This window comes from Harpia harpyja, chromosome 17 (genome assembly GCF_026419915.1).
Source record: "Harpia harpyja isolate bHarHar1 chromosome 17, bHarHar1 primary haplotype, whole genome shotgun sequence".
Taxonomy (NCBI): Eukaryota; Metazoa; Chordata; class Aves; order Accipitriformes; family Accipitridae; genus Harpia; species Harpia harpyja.
In genome coordinates, this window is record NC_068956.1 from 23,282,258 (window position 1) to 23,308,629 (window position 26,372).

The following is a 26,372-nucleotide window of genomic DNA, read 5'->3' on the forward strand; positions in this document are numbered from 1 at the left end:
TAACAGCATGCCTTATTAAATTGGAGATGCCCAATCATTTGGAACATTTAAAACCAGACTAGACAGCAATAAAAATGTACGGTAAAGAATACTCATTCACAGCAAGAGTTCTCCTTCACTGCAAAGACATACACTAATGTACTTGTACAGCCTTTCCATGCTGTTTTATGATTAACAGTGTATGCTCTGTGGAATTAGTTGCCATTTTGAGAATGTTACATTTTTTTAATACTCAAATGAAATAAAATATTTATTTAATTATTCACAAATTCTCATCCTAATTTTCACTAAAATATTTTCCTGTCAGAACACCAATATTCCATAGTTTCTACTCTGAATAATCCTGAACAGATGTATTTTGCTATTTTTCCATTAAGTTAAATATTATTTGCCTCCAACCAGGCCACAGTCATTCCCATTGTCTCTATCAGGCAGTGAATATTTAAATGTTTTATGGAAAGGGTAATAGCTGAAAAGGAAGATACTGAGACACTTACTGCAAATAAGCTGTTATCAAAGAAAGTAGGATTTCTCAGTAGTGTGGTATATACTTAAATATATAATGTATTTTCTTAAATACATTAATGGATTAATGGATTAATAATGGATTAATAATGGATAAATGGATTAATCTGAATTATATTATGAATCAAATCATGTGTATGTAAAAAAGTGTGCAAGAACACTTGTTCAAATGAAAAAAAATCTAAGTTTACTGTTGGAATAATTTGTAATATTGATAAAGAGTTTTAAAACATCTGAGTACAGTGAGGTTATAGTATACATGCAGGTTTAAGAACTGTGGACAGATGAGCTCGTAAGGGCTTCACTGCAGCTCCTGATTCTGCTTTGCTGATTTTAAGTTGTACAGGGAAACTTAAATAAAGCTGCTCCTGGCAAACAGTCTGCCAAAGGAAAACCAGATGTTCTAATCTCATGGTCTGATGTACCACTTCTCTTCTGAGCCCAGACAGAATCAGTAATGTTCAACTGCACATTTTCCTGGGGTTTTGGCATGTATTTTTGCTCCCAGGAGCAAGCAGAGCTGTTCTAATGTAGGAAATAGGAATGATAAATGATAGAGCTGGTGAAATTTACAATTTGTGTAGCTCAGGTGTGACCTGAAAAAGGTCTCTGTCCGTGAAATTTCGTCTGTTTTTCCTAGTGCTATCAGCTGACTTCATAGAAGAGGTTAAAAGTCCCAAAAGACTTTATATATATATATATGTTTAGATCATCATTTACTCAATGATACTATTACAGAGATTCACATACTCAGTGAAAATTTACTGTAACATTTCTTGGAATAACATAAGTTGACGCAGAATGGTTGAGGTTGAGGACACTGATGACAACAAATAACATTTCCAAAATGTGGGACCCAGGGACTTCCCAGCGCCTGGATCCAAGTGCACACCCTGATTGCACCTTGCCTCTGTGTGAGCTCCAGCCTTGATCTCAGGTGCCCAAGTGCTTACAGGAGTGATTCCTGCAGGCCTTTTCCTGCTCAAAATCCACTTTCCCAAACAGGTGCTGACATGGGTGATGTGGGATACACTGTGGCGTGTACCTACTCTGCAATTTAGTACCCAGTGTCAAGCCCAGCATACTGAAATAACCACGAGATGGAGAAATTGAACAACTTGTGTTTAATTCCCATTTCTGTGCTCCATTTTTCCACGTGAGACTCTTAGGACATGTCAGTTTTGAGACTGACACTAAAATGACCTAAGCCTGCCAAGCTCCAGCAGAAATCAGTGAGACAGAAAAGTAACCATTGTTCTCAGATGATGGCTCCCTAAGACATACGTTTGTTTAAATTGTTTGTATGTCATGTTCCAGTTCATGTGTTGTGTGTCATGGTAGTACTTGCAGCTAATAAATACCTTCTGTGTGTTTCTGCAATGTCTAGCACAACAGGGCCTCCATCCAGCTTGGGACTTGTGAGCATAACAAGACTAGGAAAGGACAATAAATATTGTGTAACAAGCACTTTCCCATTAAACAGGTACATTCTCCTAAAATGTAGAGATGTGGCTGCCAGACAATTTTGGGAGTATTAATATTGGATTATACCTTTGGAGTTCTGCTGTTTTATTGATTCTCTCTCCTACCACACAGAGGCTGTTTCTGTACAGGTTTTTGATAGAGGACCAGGATGTAGAAGACAGAGTCAGAATTGGATGTATCATTCTTCAAAAGAATCATACAATAGCCTATGGCTAAGATGTACACCAATTGTATTTCCCTTGGTGTGAACTAACAAGAAATCCAATGGTTTATGTCGTTCTCTGCAGGTCTTTGAAGACTTTCAGATATGTAATAAAGATCTTACTAGTGGCCTTACTACTGTTTTTACAAATCCCTGAGCCTGTAAGTTCTAGCAGCACATGACCACTCCTACAATTTCTTCCGTTCCTTTTTTTCTAGCATACGTTTTCCCATTGTTAGTCCTTTAGTTTAAGAAGCCCACTTGCCCTGTCCACAGAAGTAAATGTAAAGTCCTTATATTCTTGGTTCCTCAAAGGCCGCCTACAGTTCTGTATCAGATCTTCATGCCTTTACTTACTTAATGACCCAAAACCTCCATCACCTGTTTTGTCTATTCATTTTTTCCTCTAATAGTTGTCCTTCTTCCTTTTTAATGAACGTCCAGGTGACATCTCCGTATATATTCTGTGTACATTGTACAATGGTCTCATATATTTTTAAAGTATTTCTTCTTTGGCTTTTAAAATGTGTTCAAGTTAAAAGCCTTGTCTGTGCCTTCATGGCTGCTCAGACAAAACGATTCTGAGAATTTGTGTTTCTCCATACCTAAATTGCCTAATACATAGCTGTACTGACTGCTTACTGAACTTTTCCATATGTATATTTCAGTATACATAAAGCTGTGGGGGAAATGTAATTGAACGAAGTGTAATAATAATTAAATAATATAGAATGAGAGTGTAATTGGATTAAAAACTCCTCATTACCTGTGCTGGGAAATTCATGAATTGCCCTAAAACTTTCTCCTTACTTTTTATGTTGAAAAATTTATTTCATGAGCGCAAAACAGTTTTGTTTTGGTTTTTTTAAAATTTTCTTGTTTCATCTTTAACCAAATAAAATATTTGAAAATGTGTGATCAGGTCCTAGCTATGGAGTAGGGCATGGACTGGAAATTGTCAGGAAAACTCTAAATGTAATCCAACAGAAACTGCAAAAAGCTCTCACCCTTTCCAACTTCATATTTCATTTCTTTGTCATTGCTGTTATTTTTAGGTATATTGTGTAATTAATTTATACAAATACATGTTAAGCTACCATTTTATTGATGCATAGCATATATTTATGCCATTATTTTAAAGATTATATTATTGTCAGTGCTAGAATAGAGCTTGCTGTGAAGTACTATATGGAAAATCGAAAAGATTTGTTTTTCATTTTGCTCGATAAGGGTTACAAAAGTGCACTTATCAATAACGTCATTAGAGAAGCATCATAGTAGGTGATTATAGTTTTATGTGTAAAATCTCTGTGGTCACTACACATTTTTGTACCATGAATAAAAAAGTGGTCATGATGGCATTTAGCAAAGGTAACCAAAACTCTGCTCGTATACTTCATTCAATCAGTAATACTAAAATGAGGGGAAGGCTGGGTAATTCAAAATGAGGTTAGGTTGTTACTGGAGATTATCTGGTTTTAATTGCAATATACTGCAGTGGTTGCTATTTAATATGATAATATAATTTTAAAATAAATCTGCATGATAGCTGCAAGACAAAACATAAGGTAAAATATTTAATTCATTACTTTCACATGGAGCTGGAGACATCTTCAACAGTGCTTGTGAGGGATGCAACATCTCTTTGTCCTTTTTTCATCTCACATTTTTGTCATCTTGACTATTTAGACAGCAGATTCTGTCAGGGTAGAGATGCTTGTCACTGTGTGCTTACACAAGGCATAGAGCACTGAGACCATAAGATGAAATGTCCCCTAGTACAAATGATAGGATTTACAATATTGAATCAATACATAGTCTGTGTAATCACATACACCATGCAAATATCCCTGATTCCTCAGAGGAATTCAAGAAATGAACATCATGCAGTGTTCTGAAGAAAATCCTTTTGACAACCTTTATAAATCAAAGATTTAATTCCATTTCTTTAGCTAAGTTGCATAATTACAAATGTTAATATAATAAAATGAATTAGCCAACTTACAAAAACTCAGTTCCTGAAGAAATATATGTAGCAGTCTATTTTTATAATGTTGAGTAAATCGGTCACAGGAAATGTAATGCCAGATGTAATGGCATTTTTATTAGCCGAGTATTATCCAGCTTTGAAATGTCTGTGCAGTACAGAACCAGCAACAGAATTTGGTCCTTGCGAAACAAGGAAACGAAGCTGAAACTGAATCTGTTTTCAGAAGCTTTTTTTTCCTCCTGAGTAATACCTGTTGTATTTAATACCTTTCTTTACTTAAGAAAGTCTGTTATTCTATGTATCAGGACAAAGAGGACCTGAAAATATCTTGAAAGTATGCATCTTAAATATTATCCTCTTTTATGAAAGAAATCTCATCAAAACTAAGCACATGTCAATGGTATGATGAATTTGCATCTTTCGTAGCCATGTCCTTACAAAACTGTTGAGTTCAAAGTGGCCATCTGCTTTTCTAGATCAGGGATTGTTACCTACCCACTTTCTAGCCATATCTGCAAAGGGTGTTTTAGTTTGTATCCAGCCCTAAGCCAGGTGAGACTAACTAACTTCTATACCAGGAGTGCTTGCTATTGCTAAGGGCTCTGATTTGACCAATGTCTTTGACAGAAAAGGCTCCACTGTCACCTAAGAAGAGTCAGATAACCTTCTCTGTCTGAGCCCAGGAAATAGAGTCCTTGCAACAGAAAATGAGATGAGGCATCAGTAATGTTAATATACCAAGCACATACTTAGCTCTAAAATAGATATTGTAAGTCAAACACAGAGTTTCATCAGATTCATTACCAATCCTGTTTTGCTGATTGCTGTTTAACAATCTCTACCCACAGTCCTATTATCTCAATGAAACAGTACGCTCTTGTTTGCAAAGCAGGTTCTCTAAATAGTAATTGCTGCAAGAAGTACTGCAGTGAAAGCTGGATCTATAAAGCCATTAATTGAACTAGCTTTGGGGCACAACAAATGATGTCTCGGTCTGAACTTGCCCAGGTCTTTCCCTGGGCTGGCCTAGAAGTAGGATGTAAGTATCCTCTGAGTAAGAAAAGGTGTTATCTGAATGGAAATGCTGCATCCTCTCTACTCTGAAGTTAATACCATTATCGGTTCCAATCAGCAACTACAGCATGTGTGGAGTTTTAATATTTGGAAAATTTGAATATTCAGGGAGCAGATATTACAAATCAAACATACTATTAACTCCTGAGACAGGAGCTACTTGAATTGGATTGAGTGTTAAAGCTAATGTTTGAATCAACTTAGAGATTTTATTGTTGTACCCATGCTACCATGTGGGTATGCCTGTCTTTCCAGTATTTGATCTCTCCCCAAAAGAGGAAAATACACATCTTTCTGTGCAGCTGTTAGCTGATACATAGACCATAAGCTTAATTTCTGTTGTCTAGAGGAGTCTGAGGACTGCAATTGAGTCTAATGCTGAGAAGGTGCAGAGACAGTGACGTGACATGTCATGAAGAGTGGTTGAGTAGTTGACCCAATATAGTGAGCACCCATGTGTATCAGTTTCTACGTTGGTAGGAAAATGCAAGTTACAGTTATTGATTGTATTCAGGTGATTAGAAGTACTCATCGTAAACTGAATGAATGTTCCTCATGCCTCACCCTCATTTCCAAGGGCCATGTGCCTACAGCAGCAGACCTCTACATCATTATTATATAGGCTTGGGAGGTAAATCCCAAGTACATCATCTGATGCTCTTTTGGCTCCATAAGCCATATACAGCATGAGGCTCAGCTACATGAGAGCAAGTCAGTGCATGCAGGAGCCCTAGAGCTACATCTGCTTGTTTCTGCTCCTCGTAGTCCCACAGCAATGTGCAATGTGCATCTCTTTCCATGTGGCTTTCTTGGTCATGAGCCAGAGCAACAGGTCCCACTATAACAACAGATGAAGGAGGGAGAGTTCTTGCATCCTGTTTTAACAGGACAGGCCTTTAGCGCTAGCCATACCAATGCTGTCAAACTTGCTTTATCCAGTCATTTCTCCGTTTTCCTCAGCGCAGATATTCATAGCCAGAAGAAGGTGTCCATACCACCAGAGCCTTCAGTATGGCTTTTGGAACTTTTTAATCCTGATGAAGGACTCAGTCCAGCTACAGTCCTCTGAAAGAAACTTAAGGGCCTTTCCATGGCTTGTGGACATACTGCACTTCTCTACTGGCTTTGTGGAGAATGGAACTGCTTCCCCTTATTTCAGAGGGAAAGTACTTTACATTTGTTGTGTCTAGAGTCTAAGAGAATGATAACCCATCCAAGATGGTCCTCCCATCCAGATGCTCCATGGCACAATGAGTCTTACCTAGGATTCTAGTGGTGGCTACTCATTTCAGGTGGTTTGGAGTATCCCTATGTAGGCAATTCACTGAATAGCTGTCAAATATCCTTTAGACCATGATTTCTGAATCAAAGAGCCTTTTGTTGAGTTTTGATGAGGCTTGAACCCACACAGAGCTTGACTTTTTGTAGAAGGCCTTGTCTCTGTTTCTACAAGCACTTACCTCCTCAGGAGCATTTTCAAATGATGAAAACTGTTTCTACTGCAGTTGAAGACATCTCCTTCCTCCAATTAGAATATGCCTAGCAGTTTTGAAATGAAAACTGGTCACACCTTTGTGAACACTAACGCTAAATTGCATCTTTGGTGCATAAGGGTTTGGCAGCTGCCAGCAGTTTCCATGCCAGACAACTCCTTGCAGCAATAGCAAAATCTGCTTAGTGTCTACAGAGATACCATTTCATCCTCCTCTTCTATACAGCTCAGTCCCTGCCTCGCTGAGGGCTTTGAATAATTAGAAAACATGAGGCTTAGGGCTATATGCACAACATGTTACAGCTCAGGGCCAGCACACTCCAGCAGTGACAGTCACTAACATCAGGATAACAAGAATCCAGACTTGCCATACATCTGCTATGTTTAATGAACCACTTTTTTTTTCCTAATCAATAGCTTATTGTGTAACTGCATCAAAGTCTGCATCTAACTGATATTTGGACCCTTTTCTCAAGTCAAGAGAAATACTTTTATTCCATCATTTGAATAGGAACAGAATCAAATACTTAAAACTGAAAACATCAAGTTTGTTCATCACTGAGGAAGTCACAATACTCAGTAAATAATAATTGGCTTCTCCTAAATGGTAATGTAAGAAGCAGAGTGGTTGTTGAGAGAACATTATGTGTAACTATTATACTCTTCCTTTTTATGAACTTATTGTTGGATCTCAGTGCATTAGGGTGGTTGTTTATCCTAAATCCCTCTCTTTTATATTCCTTGTAACTTCAATTTGCCAGTTATGAAAGGGGGATAATAGAATTTCTCCATCTCACAGTACTGCATAACTCAGTACTTTTACAAACTTGAGATGCTCAAATATCATGGTACTAAGGAAATAATAATTGTTTACAGTCACAAATGTAATAGAAGTGAGGATCATTATATGAAATCCACATTTTTATTGTTCTCATGCATGTTACAGGGTTTATCTGTTAGTCATCACAGATAGTCATTTATGCAGGTAACCCAAGTCTAAATTTCCATATGGTTTTGCACTTCTCAAGTGGCCAATGAGAATGAATAATGAGGCTCTTATTCAAATATGTGAGAATGTGAGCTCTGTGAGCTTTGTGTCAATGCTTAAATGAAATACCTGATGAAGAAAATAGGACATACTTGAGGACATATTTATACAAAGTAATTCTGAGTGATACAGCTGGATTTACTCAAAAATAAGAACTTACAGATAAGTTAAAGTACTCAATTTTGTCACATGGCATATTATTCTTGATGTCAGACATTCCTTTGTCTAGATAGAATTTTTAGAATAATCTTTGCTGAAAAATCTGAATCCATTAGAAAGAGTGTGCTGAGTAAATTGCATAATCTTCTTTTTCAATATCAATTGTAGGGTTTTTGTCTCCACTAAAAATTTCTTCCTGGCAAAGCCAAAGGCAGGATAGAGATTGCCACCCAGGAGTTTGTTATTTTTCCCCAATCTGCTTCAGAGCGAGAATTAATTGCTGCTACTTCGTCTGCCTTCTTAAATGTCAGATTTGTCTATGTAATTTTTTATACTTACACTATAATATACTGTTTATCTAGTTCTTTATATTCCAGAAAAATATGCAAACTGTGTTTAAACCTGATGGTTAATATAATCTACTTGCACCTGATGGAAGAGGCATGAGATCAGAGCAAATAATGAGACCCTACATTTAGTTAATTAAATGAGAGCCATTTGTTAGTGGTATTTCTTTAGAATATCCTGATGTTTCATATCATATTTTCAAAAGTGTTTGTCTTAAAACCTATGTGTTTTCATGGTGTTGAAATGATCTCTGTTTTGTGTTACAAGTTAGAAAAAACTGTCCATAGTCCTCACTAGAAACACATATTTCTAAATCATTCAGTGCTTGCTAGGAATTGTGATAATGAAAGCCATAGGGACCTCATCATAGGTATTATTTTTTGCCTCATTAGATGTATCAGTATATAGTAGGTACTTTTTAAAAGCTTTGCAATGAGCTAGAATTTAGAAATTGTATCTACTTCCACTGAGAAAAATCAGTACATTATGTATTTCAAAGCAGTAAAATATTTGACCCTGAATAACAGATTCCATAAATAGCTATTCTAAAAGCCTCTTTCCTGAAATAAATCCTTACTGAGGAGGAATCGCAGTTGTACTCTCCAGTGGAGTGAACTGCTGACAGGAATATTTCTTACCCTACGGAATTTAAGCAAATCTTGTTTCTCTCTTTGTCTCTCTTCAAGCCTGTTAAAAGAAAACAGCTACAGTTTTTCATTGAAGGCTGGTTAGACATGTTATTTAGCATTATAGATGTATAAAGTATATAATCTCATTGGTCAGAACATACCATATTTGAAAACAATTACAGTCTCTTAAAGTTACAGCTTTAATCAGTGGTAGGCATAATTCATTAGATGAACAGGTTATTGATGTATCATCAGTGGCCTGTCTTGTATCTCTTCTTCTCTGCTTACATGGAGAACAACCTGAAAAATATTTGGAGTGGAAATACTTTCTGGATTTACTGTTTTTTATTTAGCCCTCCCACCTACTCCTTGTAGTTTGAGGCAGTTGACTTGAAATATTTTCACATGTGGCCAAGCTGTAAGGCTGCAAATTGTTTTGCCAAGTTCTCTCTCACTTTTTATGGCAGGGGAGGGGTGAATCCTTTACAAATTAGCTAAATACCTGTGAAATACCTCGCATTTGAAGCCTGCAAGTCCTCAGATGTACTTACTGAAGTAATTCCTCAGTCATTTTTCACATTATCAGTTCTATGATAATGATGAATGAAAGTAAAAAGAATGAAATAAGATACGGACTGGAAAGCACAAGTGGACTAAAATCGGGAGGGAGCGACTAAGAGATAATGAAGAAGGTACAAAAACTGACAAGCAGGTGATAGAGAGGAAGATGATAGTGTGAGAGATGTAGTCTTGACCTACAATTAGAGGAGCAAAAAAAATAAACCAAGGAATGAAAAATTAATTAAAAAGAAAGAAGTAATTACTGAAAATGGAAGCAAATAAAAATCCCTCTTTGTCTCTTCAATAGGCTTAGAAGTATTACATTCCTTGTAAAATACGTTATTGATAGAATAAACCTTGAGATGTTAACATAAGGTTTGTTTTATGTGAGTACTCGTGTAAAAGTTTATTGTTCATGACATTTTTAGAAGGCAAGTACAAAGGCCATTTCAGCACAGCCAATACAAATGCACTTCTTTGTAAGTTAATGACTGTAATATTTTTTTTTTCCTCAAAAAAAAAAAAACCCAACTTTAATAACTTTTTCTTGAAAGCTACAGTTTCTTAAAGAAAAATACTCCTGGAAGAAATGAGGAATTCTGAAAATTTTAAATGCATTACTATGGGCATCTTTATCAATAGACTGGAGGCAGGCAGCTCTGGAAACTTTCGGTTTATAAAAAGAACAAAAAATAAATACAGCAACAATAACAAAATGTGCATAATTCTTGCATCTTCTCCTCAGACTGGAATGGGCCACCTGCGTGTCACGAAAGACGGCCTTCGTTTGGAAGGAGAATCGGAATTCTTATTCCCTCTTTATGCCAAAGAAATCCATTCTCGAGTGGTAAGCAGATAGTCTTTCAACAATGCTAAAATGAAATGAATATACTTATGAACAGTTGAATTTATGCAAAGTCCAGGTATCTGTCATGGAAATATGTATATACGTGTGTGTGTATATGTGTATCCACACATATTTTTGCATTCTTTACAAGCATGATCATTAGGTCATTAATTAATATTTTTCTCGTAGGCATGTGATAAGTAGCTCAAAAAGGAATTATAAAGGTAGTTGTATATAAGTAAAGCTAAAATTATAGGAGTGTGTAGAAAGCTTTTCATTATTTTTACCAAGTTTATTTTTTAATGCAGGCTTCCCTGCGAATCTGCTTGTTTTGTTTATTCATCCCTGTGGTGGGTTGACCCTGGCTGGGTGCCAGGTGCCCACCAAAGCCGTTCTATCACTCCCCCTTCTCAGCTGGACAGGGGGGAGAAAATATAACAAAAGGCTCGTGGGTCAAGATAAGGACAGTTTAATAAAGTGAAAGCAAAGGTCGTGCGCGAAAGCAAGGAAAAACAAATGAAGTTATTCTCTACTTCCCATCAGCAGGCGATGTCTAGCCACTTGCTGGGAAGCAGGGCTTCAGTACGCGTAGTGGTTGCTCCGGAAGACAAAAATGCCCCCCTTCCGTCTCCCTTTACTTAGCTTTTATATCTGAGCTGACGTCATATGGTATGGAATGGTCAGCTGTCCTGGTTATGTCCCCTCCCAAGATCTCGCCCTGCCCCAGCCTGCCATTGAGGGGGGGCAAAAATGTTGGAGAGACAGCCTTGATGCTGTGCCAGCACTGCTCAGCAGTAGCCAAAACACTGGTGTGTTATCAACACCTTTCTAGCTACTGATGCAGAGCACAGCGCTGCTATGGGGAGTATTAACTCCACCTCAGCCAGACCCAATACAATCCCTTACAGAATAGTTTCAATATCTCTAAAATTAGTGGATCCTATTGGAAAAGTTACAGTTTCTCTAAAAAGTTCAGTTTTTGTCACTTCTAGAACAATGATATTAAATGTATGATATCTTCAGGTATATAAAATCTACAAGACTAAATGGAAAAATTTAGGATTTAATTTTGTTTACATAGACAGAATATTTTGTTATTATTGAGGTAAAAAAGGAATAACGTACTTGGTCAAAGAAAATATTTATCAAGCAGATTAACTTTAAAATGGCACTGAGAATGGGTATGCTATGAAAGATTTTTATTGAAATACTGGGTTTAGAGGAGGGAAGAGAGAATCTGAATTGTTTTTTAATTATCCAGGTGAACTCTGAATCTTATTCCAGTGAATTTTTGTAGAGCGATATCTGTTTCTGGCCAACAAAATGAACATTTTTCAGATCTGTTGTCTGTAATCCAAACTCTCGCAAAATAAAGCCATATTTTATGAACATTGTCATCAGCCAATGGCACATTTCATTGAATAAATTGCTATTCAATGAGAGTAAAAGCTGAATACGGCTCTTTCATTACTTCAAACATATAATGGTCTTCACCAAGAAGAAATAGCCAGCTATGAGACTTTTATGAACCTAGGAAAAAAGTTAGTGTTTGTATTGCTATAGCAAGAGAAAATGTAAATAAAATTATCAGAATGAGGTTGTTAAAATGCTTGATTACTGAAATTTAAGCAATGCCAACCTATTTTACATCTATTAAGCCTTTTTTTTTTTTTTCTCTTTCTGCAACAAGTATTTCCAGTAGCAGGAACAGCTCTTACTTAATGAAATTCCATTACTAAATCTATATTTCCATTTTGTTTCTTATGCTGTATTTTTTTCTGCCTCATAGGCAGTGGGAAAACTATTCATGTGCTTAAATGAATTTCCCTTGAGGTTGTTTATCCAGTAAGACATGTAAATTTTTAAGACCAGCATAGCTAATACTTAAGAACTCCCTCTGCCTCCAAAAATTGTTATGCAATGTTAAGCTAACATTCATGCTCTTTTAATATTCCTTCCAGCTCTTAATACATTTAGTACAATATAGGAAGAAAGAGGTGTGGCAGCATCTAATATAAGCTTAGCTGTCTAATGACCCATCGTGATCATTAGTAGCATGCATTCATTAGAGCCTTCAGACTACTGCATGTCTCTGCCCCCTATGAACTGATAATTCATCAGAGGTTTTTGTTTGTTTGCTGGCTTTTTAAAATGTTTGAACTTTCTAGAGGCTTAATTGCCTGTAGCTTGATCTTGCGAATGCCATCTATATATTTATTCTCATAAAGTTGCTTATTTGTTAAGATTTCTTTTTCTAAGTTCATCTGTTAGAGGATTGGGCCGCTCACAGGTATCATAGGAGCTTTCTCTCTTGCCTTAAGAGTTTTCTCCTTGCAGTCTCCTAACAGCTTTTCTCACCTAATGAGGTCTCCAAAGTGCTAAGAAAATATGTAGCAGAAAATGTACTTGCTGTGCATCATCTCTGGAGCCTATTACAAGTTTATGCCTTCATTATGAGTCCAACACAGAGTTGTGGGCAACACCATTGCAGCTTAGCTAATACGTATTTGTGGAAACATAAAAGTTGAACAATTATAAATATGTTACTAGATTTTAATGAGTCAACAACACACGTGTGGAAGCTGCAGGTCTAGAATACAGTTTATCTGCACTTACATTTGATATTACAAATTACTAACTTATTTTTTAAATCAACCAGCAGCAGTCAAATAAGTGTAATAAAGATGCCCATATCTGTGGCTCATTTAGCGGATGTACTTAAATGTAATATATTTACTGGATCTTTGTTGACCTTCCTTTTCCACTTCATACTAACTTGCTACCATTAATGCTCATTCTAACAGACTGCTTACTTTTTTCCTAAGGCTTTTCATTATTTGTGTTACTTCTGTTAGCTTTCACCTTTTCCTGATATAATTTAGAAAATGACATTCTTTTATTTTGCTCACTTAGTGACTTCTTTTGAGATAGCCTATCTTCCTACTTGTAAGATACCCTTTTGTTTTTTTAAAAAGTATAAGTTGGACTCCAAACTGTATATTGCTTCTACCACTGTCATTAGGTAAGTGTTTGCAGTAAAATTCTTCATGTAAAACGTGTTCAAAATTCTCAGGTTATCTCATACTCTAAGCATTAAATTATGATGGGAACATGGCTTGGGAGTGATTTTCAGGGGTTACCCCTTCAAGGTTCTGCATAGTCTCTCCTGAGTCCAGAAAAAGTACCAGAAGCCATGTATGTGAAAAAGACTGATCTTTAACAATATTCTGGTAGTTAGAAACTTACTTATCTAGCAATGCGTATCCCCTCCTCTGAGGTCACAAGCAGGCAGCTTGCTAATACCCTCTTCATATCATATATTCCCTGATACTGTGGCAACTGAGATCTGCTTAGGCACTCTTATCAGTTACTAGGTTCCAGTCCTTTGGATACAAAGTATGCTTTAGTATGAAAGAACCTGTACTGCAAAAAACTTCCTCCCTTCTTTTTAAGTCTACCAGTGTGGCTACAATTTGCTGGTCCAAATGAGTGTGATCAGACTTCTTGTCCCCAGATAATTTTCTGATACATAAAATCAAGTAAAGACAGTGGCCAGTATGATCTCCCTGAAAATCAGCTGCATTTAAAGACAATTCAGGTGGTAAATTGAAGAAAAACATAAGGAGAACCCACCAATGCCCTCCTCACAAAGTTTTAGTACACTTCCAAATGACCCTGCCAGGTTGCTTGCCATGAACTGGTTTCATTAGTGTCTGTATATCTAGACTGATGGGGCACAGTGGGCAGCTAGGTCTTTCAAAACAGTTACTCATCTGCTCTTCAAGACAAGGAGAAGCTTGAGGAGGCTCCAACGGGCCTGAAGTGCAGAGAATTTGACTGGGAATAAGTACTGGAAATGGTACATCGCCTGGGAGGAGTTCAACAAGCACAACAGCAAGCCGTGAGTTAACACAAGGAGATGTTTGGTGAAGTAGTTCCATGCTGGCTGCAGTCTTAAGAATGACATGAAATTTTGAATTGCCTACTGTAGCTAGTCTGGGTTGTGGTGAGGTGTGGTAGGGATGAATGAAGATACCAGTTACACCTGCTTGGCATGCCCTGGCTTCCATAAGTAGCACAGAATGATGGGTAGGCATGAGGCTCTGATTGCTCTGCAGATGTCCCAGCTGTGATGCAACCTCTGAGGAGAGTTAAGTGAAATATGAGTGCCATCGCTTTGTGACCTTCAGCTGTGATTTTGTGTATTGGGACACCAGACGTGGAACAGCACAGGGTGTATTAGGCTCAAATCATGGTGCAGGGATGTGATGCTGTTCAGTCTGCTGATACACTTTTGTCATCCTTCTGAGTGGCAGACAGGGAAACAATTTAATTTAGACTGACACTCTTACCTGTACTGTCATCTATTGAAGTCAGCTCTGAGCTAGTCAACCACCCACTTTCTCCATCACCCACTGTCTGAGTTTTCTTGCTGGGAGAGTCAGTGCCAGGTGCCAAAATCAAGCCAAAGCATACAGGCTGCATGGACCATTGAGGAAGCAGAAGGCTGGTTTCAGCTGGGACAGAGTTAACTGTCTTCCTAGTAGCTGGTACAGTGCTGTGTTTTGAGTTCAGTATGAGAAGAATGTTGATAACACACTGATGTTTTCAGTTGTTGCTAAGTAGTGTTTAGACTAATGTCAAGGATTTTTCAGCTTCTCATGCCCAGCCAGCGAGAAAGCTGGAGGGGCACAAGAAGTTGGCACAGGACACAGCCAGGGCTCCTGACCCAAAGTGGCCAACGGGTATTCCATACCATGTGATATCATGCCCAGTATATAAACTGGAGGGAGTGGGGGGTGGGTGGATCACTGCTCGGGGACTAACTGGACGTCGGTCGGCGGGTGGTGAGCAATTGCACTGCGCATCATTTGTGCATTCCAATCTTTTTATTATTGCTGTTGTCATTTTATTAGTGTTATCATTATCATTATTAGTTTCTTCTTTTCTGTTCTATTAAACCGTTCTTATCTCAACCCACGGGTTTTACTTCTTTTCCCAATTTTCTTCCCCATCCCACTGGGTGGGGGGGAGTGAGTGAGCGGCTGCGTGGTGCTTAGTTGCTGGCTGGGGTTAAACCACGACACACATGCATGTTTCTCACCAAGTTAATATGACAGTATAAATTGGCAAAGTGGGGTACTCACACTTCAATTAAATGGCTATCTTCTAGGAGTCTCAATTATGTATTGACATGTAGTCAACCTAGTACTTAAGCATTTTTTTCTGAAAGATAAAATGTTAGCAACCTCATTCATTGGGCAGTAACACAGAGTTTGTTCACCTGAAGTATTCTCTATAACTTTTTTCTTATTTTAAATCTGATATAGTTGAAGTAATCAAAATATCTGCCCAGATTATTTGATGACGTCTGTGGATGGTTTTGTAGCTGCAAAAGTCTTTCAGTGACTGAGTTAATAGAAACACTAGACTAAATTTTGAAAACTGTTAACAATTCTAATTATTCTGCTGAATCTACTTTTTTTTTTCCATACTTCAGGACTCATCACTGCTTCTCCAGTCTACTCACAATGTGACTGTGAATGCTCGGAATTCAAATGGGGAAGTCACAGGCAGATTAAATGTGGGTAAGTCTAAGTGATTTTTCCTTGTTCACTGTTTTGGAAACATTGTAATGAATATTTGCAAGGATCTTCGAGGATATAAAGCACTAATCACCTGATTATTTTTTACTGTTATGGCCATATTTGAATAGTCCAGCTGCCACTCAATATGTACCAACAGTATATTTTCAATTTCTCAGTTAAGCATTAATTCTGTAAATATTTGAAGCACTTCTTTATTGCAGAGTTATGCAAGAAAGGTCACTGCAGAAGTTACTCTTTTTCTTGTGTAAATATCTGTTCATAGTTGCAAATCATTTTCTAAGAAAGTGCAACAGGAGAACATGGCTAGAGAGGTCTGTATGTCTCTCTTAATTTCCTAGTATTCCAGAGACTAATACATTTAAGCAGATGTCCTAAAAAAAATGCCAGTTCACAACTCAGAAATTTACGTGTTTTACTATATTTGGTAGCAGTAAGATACATTGGTTTGCTGAGTGAAATCAATAGATCTAGACAGATGTAGGTGATAGATCTTGGCAGCAAGAATAAGCAGACCTTACTCTTTAAATCATACTTTTAAGGCAAGAATGGCAACAATATGTGTCGGGTACAACAGAATTTTTCTTAGTTTTGTTAATATTTTTCAACCTTTATTTGACTTTGGAGAAAAATATAGCAATTTATTAACTTGTTTCTTCTAAGATTCTCATGCACCAATGCATAAATTCCTACTTATTTAACTGTAAGACTAACCTGATATGCTTAAGTAGTTCACTAGATTGGGACCCAGATGAGCATTGATGAGCAACTTTTCCATGCTGATGAGACTGTGTAACTTCTGTGAAAATTCTTGTTTGAAGAACTACCATATCAATGCAAGCTTCACTGTTTTCAAACACACTTCAAATAAAAAATATAATTTAAAATTTATAAAGGAGCCTGCTATTCCCCTTAAAAATGTATATTATACAATTAATCACAATTTGGCCTTTAAATGTGTTCAGATCTCTTTTTTTTAATTCAAGCTATTCATAAAGAACTGAATTATTCCTTTTAAGAAAATGTCCCTAAATATTTATCAAAACATGATAGTAGCATTCATATCTCATTTTGATAATAATTAAGGGTAGGAAATGTACAGTTTTGTGTTATTAGTAAAGTTATTAAACTAGCTTGCAGTAATTAACTACACAGTGACCACATGACCAAACCCGAACACATCACATGGCCAAAACTTCTGTGACGTGGCACATATGCTGTTGATTCTGTCTGCTCTGTACTGTTTGTGGATGCCCGTCATGGGACCAGATGTGTATCTGCACTGTGGTCATGTGCCCGTCCTGCCTGATGAGAAGAAGTTGTCAGGAGGTCCTTTGGGAAGGGCAGACCGCAGAGCAGATCATTGACCGCCACACTAATTCGTCCAGCCTGATCTCTGCCAAAGTCTGAGAAGCTTACAGGTAAAATCATGTCAGGCAGTAGCTCAAAGGCCTGATGAATTGTTTGACAGGCTGTGTCCAGCCTGCATGACCTAGAACTGCTAATAGGAAAGGTGTGCTATAAAGATGTTCATGAATATTTGGTCCTGTATTGAGTTTAGAGACTTGTCAGGTGAGTGGTCCCATCATTAATAGGTGCTTTTGCATGAAAGTGAAAAAAGCTGCTCTGATTTCTGCTGAAGTCAATTCTTTCGTCATATTTTAATATACTCATGATGCACTTAGGGGACTGTGTCCCTATGGAAATAAGGCGCCTCCATATTTAAAGCTGGAAACATCACATACCTTTGGCAGGTGGAAGGTGCATTGCTTCTCAGACAATGTTTCTGCATGAATAATTAAGAAACTTTGTTGGGGAAAAAATGTCACCATTGACGAGTGATATAAGTGAATTGCTCGTTTGGACTTTGGCACCTGTAATGTAACTGAGGTCCATAAATGAGCAGTCTGAGATATTCACCCATAGTGTATCTTTCCTGTTAACAAAGAGAGCTTCAGTGCTGGAAGCAGTGTAAAGGGTACATTTTACTGAAAGGAAAGATATTTCAGTTGTTGTGCCAGCCAATGGTTATAGATCTTACCTTAGGAAAATGAAGCCTGACAAAAATAACAACACATCTCAGACTACCTTTTCATTTCTTTTTTCCCCCTTCCCAGTCACCACTTAGTCTTCTTCTGAGAGAGTTAACAAAGAGCGTTACAGAAAGTGAGATGGAATCTGCTGCCTTAAATAAATAGAAAGTTAAAAATACCTGCTCAGTAGGGCTAGAGACATCTAGACTGAAGAAAACTTGTAAACTTAAGACCCGATAGAGAAGGGTCAATACAAACCCATGTTGTAGAATATGGACTGTGGTGTTTAGGGGGGAGAGTTCTGCTGGATGAGAACTGTCTCATCAGTAGTGACTCATTTATAGCAAGTACCACCTGTATTTAGTATTCTCCCTTCTTATTAGTAGTTTCTCTGCTTTTCATCACTTGGCTTTTCTGGCTTTACTCCCAGTAATGTGCAGTTCAGTGTTTTTGTACCTTATGATCTCAAGCCTCTTTAACCTTTTCCTAAGGGAAAGCCAAATGCTTAGTGTTGTCCAGACGAAAAGTTCTCTGGCTGTGCAGAGAGGCTGTATCTGGCTTATGCAGTATATGAGGAAACCAGCAGGAAGGAGCAGAGTGTAGACTGGAAGACCTGCATCTCAAATCTTTTGAAAGAGTTCAGTGCGTAAAGGCAATTCAAATTCAACACTGAAGCAGGGAAGTTCTGACAGCACTCTGGCTTGCTCTATAAGAAATACTTAGGTGAGAAGATGAAATAATGATTTGAGCCTGGAAAAATCAAAACTACACCAAGGAAGTGCTAAAGTGCATTTGCATATTATTTGAAACATTTGATGTTTATTCTATTTATTGAATTCATTAATAATTGGTCTTATGTGCTGTCTGGTGTAGTTGGTACCATTGTAAATGCTAACATGAAATATTACTAATATTAAATCATACTAATTTTAGACTGATAGAAAAGTGTTGAAAGAGAAGTAAAAAGTTAATACTGTAAAGAATTCTGTTAATACCTAAAGATACCGTCAAACAACGGTGACTGGGGTAAGTGACAGTCTGTTAAAGTAAATGATCATCTTTACATAGCTTGATATTTTTAGCCATTGTCCATAGCCAGTCATAAAAAGCATGCATATAAGATGATGTTCCCTTATAAGAAGTGCGAAAAATAGGTGTGTGGCTGATTTACTTCATATGCCTTTGCTACAGAATTAATGCCTTCCACAGTTGCCAGCATACTGGAATTATGTCTTAATACACTATTAATAAATATGAGTAGTGGCCATTGTGAAGGAGCTGTATAGATAAGTTTGGGATTGTTCCAAAGATGACAATATAATATAGTATCATTCATAAGATCATAACAAAAATAACCTTCTAACTCATAGAAGATTGGATTCAAATGAGCTGTTAAAATATTTTAATAAGTTACTGAGTGATTTAAATACCCAGTCTTCCATAGAAGTAATTCACAAGAGAGATGTGAAACATATCTTTACTTGAGGATTTTCTGTGAAGTTCCTCACATGAGGATAAAAGGCACATATTATGCACAAATGAAAAAGGTTTCCCTCATGAATCACAGATATACTAAAATGACATAAAATGTGAGCAACTTCCACGATGAACACTCTTGTTTTAAAGTTTCTACATGCTCTTCAGTTCACCTGCAGGACATTCCTCTTGCAGGAGTTATCTGGACATTGTAGCTGTTTAAAAAAAAATGCTGTAGATCTTCTTGTGTTTTGGACCGTGTTCTACAATTACACTGCTTTCAGAAGTCTCACTGAATGCAAATACCTTTAACTGCTTGCCAGGAAAAGAATACTTTCAAAATAATAGGGATCATAACTAAAAAAACAAATAAATTCTGTGCTTTACTCTTTTTTGACTTCAGTATTCCTCTGGATGACAAGGATACCCATTTTGTTTGAGTTACTCTTTAAAATCATTTAAAACTCATATATGACCAAAGAAGCTCATATTGAAACCAAGTAAATAATTAAAAAAAAATTAAAGCAAAAAAAGAAATGGTACATTTAGTTAAGGGATTATGGGGATGTGATTGCTTTGGGAATATTTCTGGGAGAAATGGGACTTAAAAAAAGGATGTGGGCCAATGGACAGCAAGGAAGGAATCTAAGCAAGGCACAGATGTGGGAAGGTACAGGATGGAAAGTCAGAGGGAATTAGTAAAGCCGTGGGGAGAGGTGCTTATAGGCAAGGCAAGGTTGTCTACAGAACAGATGGTAACTATTTTCATTAGAATAGCTCCTGTCTTAAAATCATGTATAAGATTCAGATGTCATTATCTCAGCTTGCTCATCAACCTTCAAAACTGAAATATCTAGAACTTTCTTTGATAATCCAAGAAAGCCGTTGAAGAAAGCTGCTAACCATCATCTCCAAGATTCCTTTTCTTCCAATTCAAAGCCTTATTCATTCCTAGAATAAAAAAGAAATGTAGCACCTTTGATTTTTATCGAGCCATAATAAAGCAACTTAGTGTAAAAAATTATCGAACTTTTTCAATGATGAATGATAACAAATATATAATATATATAAAAGAAACATACAGACTATATAGTTAATTATCAAATACTTAAAAGCAACATTGGTATCAAACAGTAAATGATGCTTCACCTAAGTAAACATACATTTACATATACAGCCTACGAGCAGATGAACACAATACAGTCAGATTTTGCAGTGGTGTTCCACTGCCAGATATTATAGAAAGTGGATGAAGAGCAGTATGTTTCCAGCTATCTTTTCAGTAAAGTAGGGCCAGTTTTTTAAAAGATCTATTTTTCAAGGATCATTTAAGGAGGCTTCAACCTACAGAAGACCCTAAGTTCCGCTCGTAGTATGTCTTTTTCAGGAGAAAAAAAACACAAAGGAAAGAGGCTTCCAAAGTCATGCAAGGTCTGTGAGAACAGATTCCAGTACAGTGGACTGCTGGTCCTCCTCCTGGTTCAGTCATTTACACCAAGGAACAGTAACATCGGTAGCTTCAGGTCAGGGGTTCATTTTAAAGTTCTTAAAGCTAGAGGGAATTTATTTAGATAGCTGTATTATGAAGCTGTTCTGCACTTCAAAACATGAAATCAGCACCACTCAGAAAGCATGGGAATATGGTAAAAGTCAAAATGGTTTACGCAGTCTGAAAACAGAATGACAGTCAAAATTCTGCCTGGAGACTATTTTTGTGTCCATCACATTAATCTGAACAGCTGTTACAATGTTTCAAATCATTTCTGGTTTTCTTATCAGCAATTTGATATTTCATTTTCAAGTGATCTTATTTTTTCATCAGAGACATAATAGGAAGAAAACAGTGTTAATGAAGCATGGTGTATGTAAGAAGAGTTTGATGATGTTTTTACAGGGAAAACCCTGAAGCCAGTTTCATAAACTTGACTTAATTAATGACATTCTAAAATCATTTAGCTTTTCCTTCTTTATTTTTCCCAGAAGGCTTTCATTAAAAACTCCATTTTTGTCCAAATAAGTTCTTTCTTATCTCTAAGATAAAAGCCAGAACATATTTCTTGAAGATCTTTGTACTGCAGGAGGATGATTATTTGCACAACTTTAATTGCCGTCCAGCTGGGTTATAAGAAGGAAAGATACAACATAGGAGTAATTAATAGAAGGATAAATTGGAAACTTCACTGAAGTATTTTTGAGGTGATTAAGTCTTCCTATGATCAAGAACTTACCATATTTGTTCCAAGGGGATTAAAGTAGCGATTTTTACTTCCAGAGTATAAAAATTTCAGCTGCCAATGAATCTGATCGTATCAAGACTTACCTGCTAGTTTTATTTAAAAGTAAAATTTAGTTGACTCAGGTCAGGCAAAATTTAGAGAGTGACAGGTGGCTGCTAAAACATCCTACAAACTTTTTAACCATTCCTCTTTTCTGGTTTCCTGTTTTAATCCATGGCAGATGAGTTTCTGTTCTACATTAAATGCATATGCTATTAGTCTTTTGTGACACCATTGTGTATTTAAATGGATATAATGTTGAAAAGAACTAAAACAAATAGCAGAAAAAAGTAAGCAGTAATCGATACACATTTAAATTAAAGCTAGCTAAGCAAATCGCCATGAAAACTTATTTATGAAAAAAGTTAGTCCTTACAGCTACAGTTTAATATTTAGACTAAAATTAAAAGTATCCTCTTCTGAAAAAAAATACCATTGATGTCTATGTACCATGTATAGTAACGTGCTTACTATAGCAAGATTTACACACCCTGTCTGCAGATATGATAATCTTTATGAAGAAATAGGTGATAATGTTCAGGGTCAGCAATGCTGAATTAAGCCAGACTTTAAACATCCTCCAGAAGTTAATCAGATAGTTATGTGCATTGCCAACTTGCTTAAATATGCCAGCATCATAGTTAAGGGGAAATTTAACCTGGCCAAGAGGATTTGAATCCTATGCTGTCACTTCTCTTCTAACTGTGTCTAGAAGAAGAGAAAAGCAATATGCATATAAGTCTACAGAGCTTAGCTCTGAAAAAAAGGTTAATGTTTGGGAAATCATTTTTTATTTGGAAAAAGAACCAGATAGTAGATACCTGTCTCTCATCAGAGAGCAATTACTCATCTGAGTAGCCCCATTCTCTCTTTATTTCAATGGGAGGAAGGAATTCAAAATAAGTGAAAAAAGAGGAATTATTAAATATTTTATAACCTTCTTGGCTTTCACAGTCTTCAGTAAATTTGCAATCCCAAACATATTTTGTTTCATATGGTATAGTAATCATTAACATAAGTCATTGGATGATAATTTGAAGATAATAGTAATTGCTAAAGGTGAGGACAGTCCCTGCACTTCCTTCCTTTAAAGTAATAACATTGAATTATCGGCATTGGTTAATGCTAGATGAATTTGTAAAGGTCAGCTTAAAATACCTGAAATTTATTGTGACTATATAATCTATTATAGGATTTGGACAATTACGTACGTTTAAAATCCTAGTCATTTCAAGTGTAGCAGTACTTTCATCTTAAAGCTAACAAGACTCCCCGTGGCAGTTAGTGGCCAAAAAAGGAGCTAGATCCCTACCTTTGCAGCAGGTCTGCAGAAGAAGACGCACACCCACCCCCCCCCCCCAATCCTGGTGGACTACTTGAAGCTGTATCTGCAGCGTACCCTTCTGGCAATGAGGTCTAATAGGACACTGGGCTGCATCGTTCTGCTCCTGGGAGGCTGCACCTGGAATACTGCGTTAAGCCCTCTCCAGTGTGACAGACCTGTGAGCAAACTGAGGACGCTCACACAGGGAGCCGTTAAGATGGTCAGGGAGTGGAAGCACAACGAAGTAGAAGAGGCTGAAGAAGTTGTGTTTGTTTAAGCTGCAGAAAAGAAGGCTTAAAGGGGGGCTGCTAACTTCTGCCTGCTACTAGGAGGGCTAGAGACAAGATGAAGCCAGACTCTACTCAGAGGTGCACAGCAAAAGGGCAAGAGGCAACGGCCATAGGTTGCAGTGAGGCAAAATGCAACTGGATAGAAGCGGGGGAAAAAATAGCACCGTTAGAATGGTTAACCATGGGAACAGGTTGCCCAGGGAGGCTATTGAATCCCCTTCCTCAGAGGTATTAAATTTCCACTTGGACAAGACTCTGAACACCTTCATCTAACTTCTGACCGAGCTGACCCTGCTGTGAGTAGGAGGCAGGACTAGGTGACCTCCAGAGGTGACCTCTGACTTGCATTCTTCTGTGGTTCTGTCTTGCCCAGTCTTCAGCTGACACTCTGGAAGGGCTCAGGTTGCTTACAGACCCCATGTCAGACTTTCTAGTCCGATGTAGAAGTCTTAGATACTGTAGGCCATCTAAAATAAGCTGAAGGCTAGGCGGAGAACACCAAAGTACATATAATGGCACTAGACAGCTATGTTGGCAACAGTGTCATGCCCCATCTGTTTAACTGGTCCTCTCACATTGTCGTCTGCCCAGATCCAGTAGGCATGCATAAAATACTCCTGAAACACAGTGCTGGAGTTGACCTTATGAAAATACACTCATGGCTTACTTTTTGGAAAAAAAAAAAAAAAATGGAGGAAGAAAAATTATCCATTATACAGAAGATAGAGTGGTTAAAGTATTCACTCAGGGATGAGAAACTTAGATCAGCTGTCTTCTCTGCATACGGGGTTTCAAATTATCATGCCTCACCTCCTTTAGTACTTTTCACCTTACCTGTCTGAGGACTGTGTGTTTCACCTTTTCCTGCTGAATTTATGCATTATGCAACAAATTCTGGATTCATTAGGCCTGAGAGAAAAGGTGACACCATAGCCTTTTTGTCAAGTCACTGTGTGAGAAACATGATCTCCTACTCCTGCCATGGTTTCTAAATGCAATAATCCATTTTACAGTGAAATATTTCATGGGTTTATTTTTTTATATTTAAATAGAGTGTTTTATAAAAGATGGATAAAGACTTTTAGTTAGCTAAATCACTCTGAGAGGGGAAAGTACTACCACCTAAATACCTAACACAACACTAGGTTGGGTTGCCAGAGTCTGCGTGATCAGTGTCTGCATCTGATCATGTCTGATCGTTCAGAACCAATTTTTTAAAGATCCCTAGACTTGTGTTCAACCATAGAGAACAACAAAGTGTAAGAAGTGCGGACAGTAAGGCATCCTTACTTTGACGTGAGAGGGCATAATTGTTGCATCCATTGCATAAAAGGAGAACTGAGAGAAAAAGAGGAAACAGGAGCAGCAAGTGTTCTATTAATGTATTAGAGATGTTTTTAAAGGTGATGAGAGATGTGTGATATGGACATAAAATGTACATATGCAATGTGCTGCATATTCTCTGTAATAATACATTTGTTCTAATAAAAGACCAGCAAGTACTTCCATACCATTCCATATGAAAATCTGACTAATTTTATGCTTCTGAAAGTAATGGCTTTACATTTATTAGTATTGTACTACTCATGGAACTAGAACTGAATCTGTAGGAGTATTACATTTTTAATACACTTTTAATGAGATCTTATTTTAAGTAAGGTGCTTTAATTTAATAAAAATTAACTAAAAAATGAAATTGCATAGCAATACCCCAAAGCACTCAGGATTTTGGCTTGTATTCAACAGTTCAATGATTCTAGGTGGTAGGAGAAGAGTGAAGCACACAGAGTAGGTGACAGCCATAGGTTATCAGAAATGATGGACAGCAAAGTAAGAAAAGAAAAGATCTGAAATTAAATAAATAACTTCAGTGTTGGAAAGCCTTTTCTTCTGAAAGATCTAAAGACATACTAAAAGTGCTTAGTACTTGGCAGAACTAACTGGATTTGAAGAGTCTGCCTACGTGTTACCAATTGACATGTTACCAATTCATTGAGGTTAAGCATTTGTGGATATGTATTTTATGGCAGGTCCTGGTTTTGATAGAAGATTCTTTGCTGTCTTGTCCTTCTACATTTGTATTGGTCTGGAACTCAAAGGTTGGGTAGCAGTAGAAGGGAATTTATTTAAATGCTTTTTGACTGAAATGGACTCACGAAACAAAAGGCCTTCCTTCCCTGGAAAACCCCAAGTGGAGCCATGAGTGAAAAGAAACAAAAAGGAAGACTGTTTAGCAGTGTGCTCCTTTGCAGGCAATAGGTCGATTGTTTTTGGAATAATTTTTCATCGTTTAAAGTGGCATCCTCAGTGTCAAGTGGTATGTGATGTGATGATCACATATGAGGACTATAGCAGAACTGCACATGTTAAAGGAGTAAGTGTAAAGAAACAATGGACAATTATTGGTCAGCCTGATTAGCAAGGATAACCGGCTGACCTGGGAATTCCTGTGACACCTCTGGGAGCAATGGGAAAACTGTTCAAATGCTCTCTATAACCTGCGTTCAGCCATGTTACATTTTTAATTGTAGGATTTTATCAACAAGTATGATTACATAGTATTAGTTGACTTACACATAGTTAATATACTAGGTTTGTAAACAAAATGCATTTAGGAATTAGGAGATTAAAGTTTCAGATATTGAATTTGGCTGCTGTATATGAGCTGAAAATTAATCTTACTGGGATCACAATACAATTAGTGTTATTGCAATATAGCTAGTGCATGTGTATTGTGAAATACAACTAAGAGAAATTAGTGGCTACTTTTGGTTACATACATTTATTCCCATTTCTTTAAAAGCCTATTATTGCTTTTTGGAATTTGTTCCACATACACTGAGATGTCTCATCTCTAGTAGCATGAATAAAACATATGCTTGAATTTGGTTTACCCTAGCATTCCCTCTAAAGATTTAAAATACATCAGTTATTATCCATACCATTCTTTGATAATGAGGATTATCTATAGGACAATCCTTGTGCCACTTTACTGGGGCATTTGTGT

General features: G+C 37.1%; 1 protein-coding gene across 5 annotated transcripts in view; it reads left to right on the top strand.

Moving 5' to 3' along the window:
• Window positions 1-26,372, top strand: part of SGCG (sarcoglycan gamma) — a 163,456-nt gene that overhangs the window by 95,845 nt on the left and 41,239 nt on the right. For all 5 annotated transcript variants that reach the window (XM_052812988.1, XM_052812990.1, XM_052812989.1 and 2 more), the window contains 2 exons: window positions 10,259-10,360; window positions 15,861-15,948. In XM_052812988.1, coding sequence (XP_052668948.1) covers window positions 10,259-10,360; window positions 15,861-15,948 — 190 coding nt within the window. The remainder of the gene's footprint in view (window positions 1-10,258; window positions 10,361-15,860; window positions 15,949-26,372) is intronic.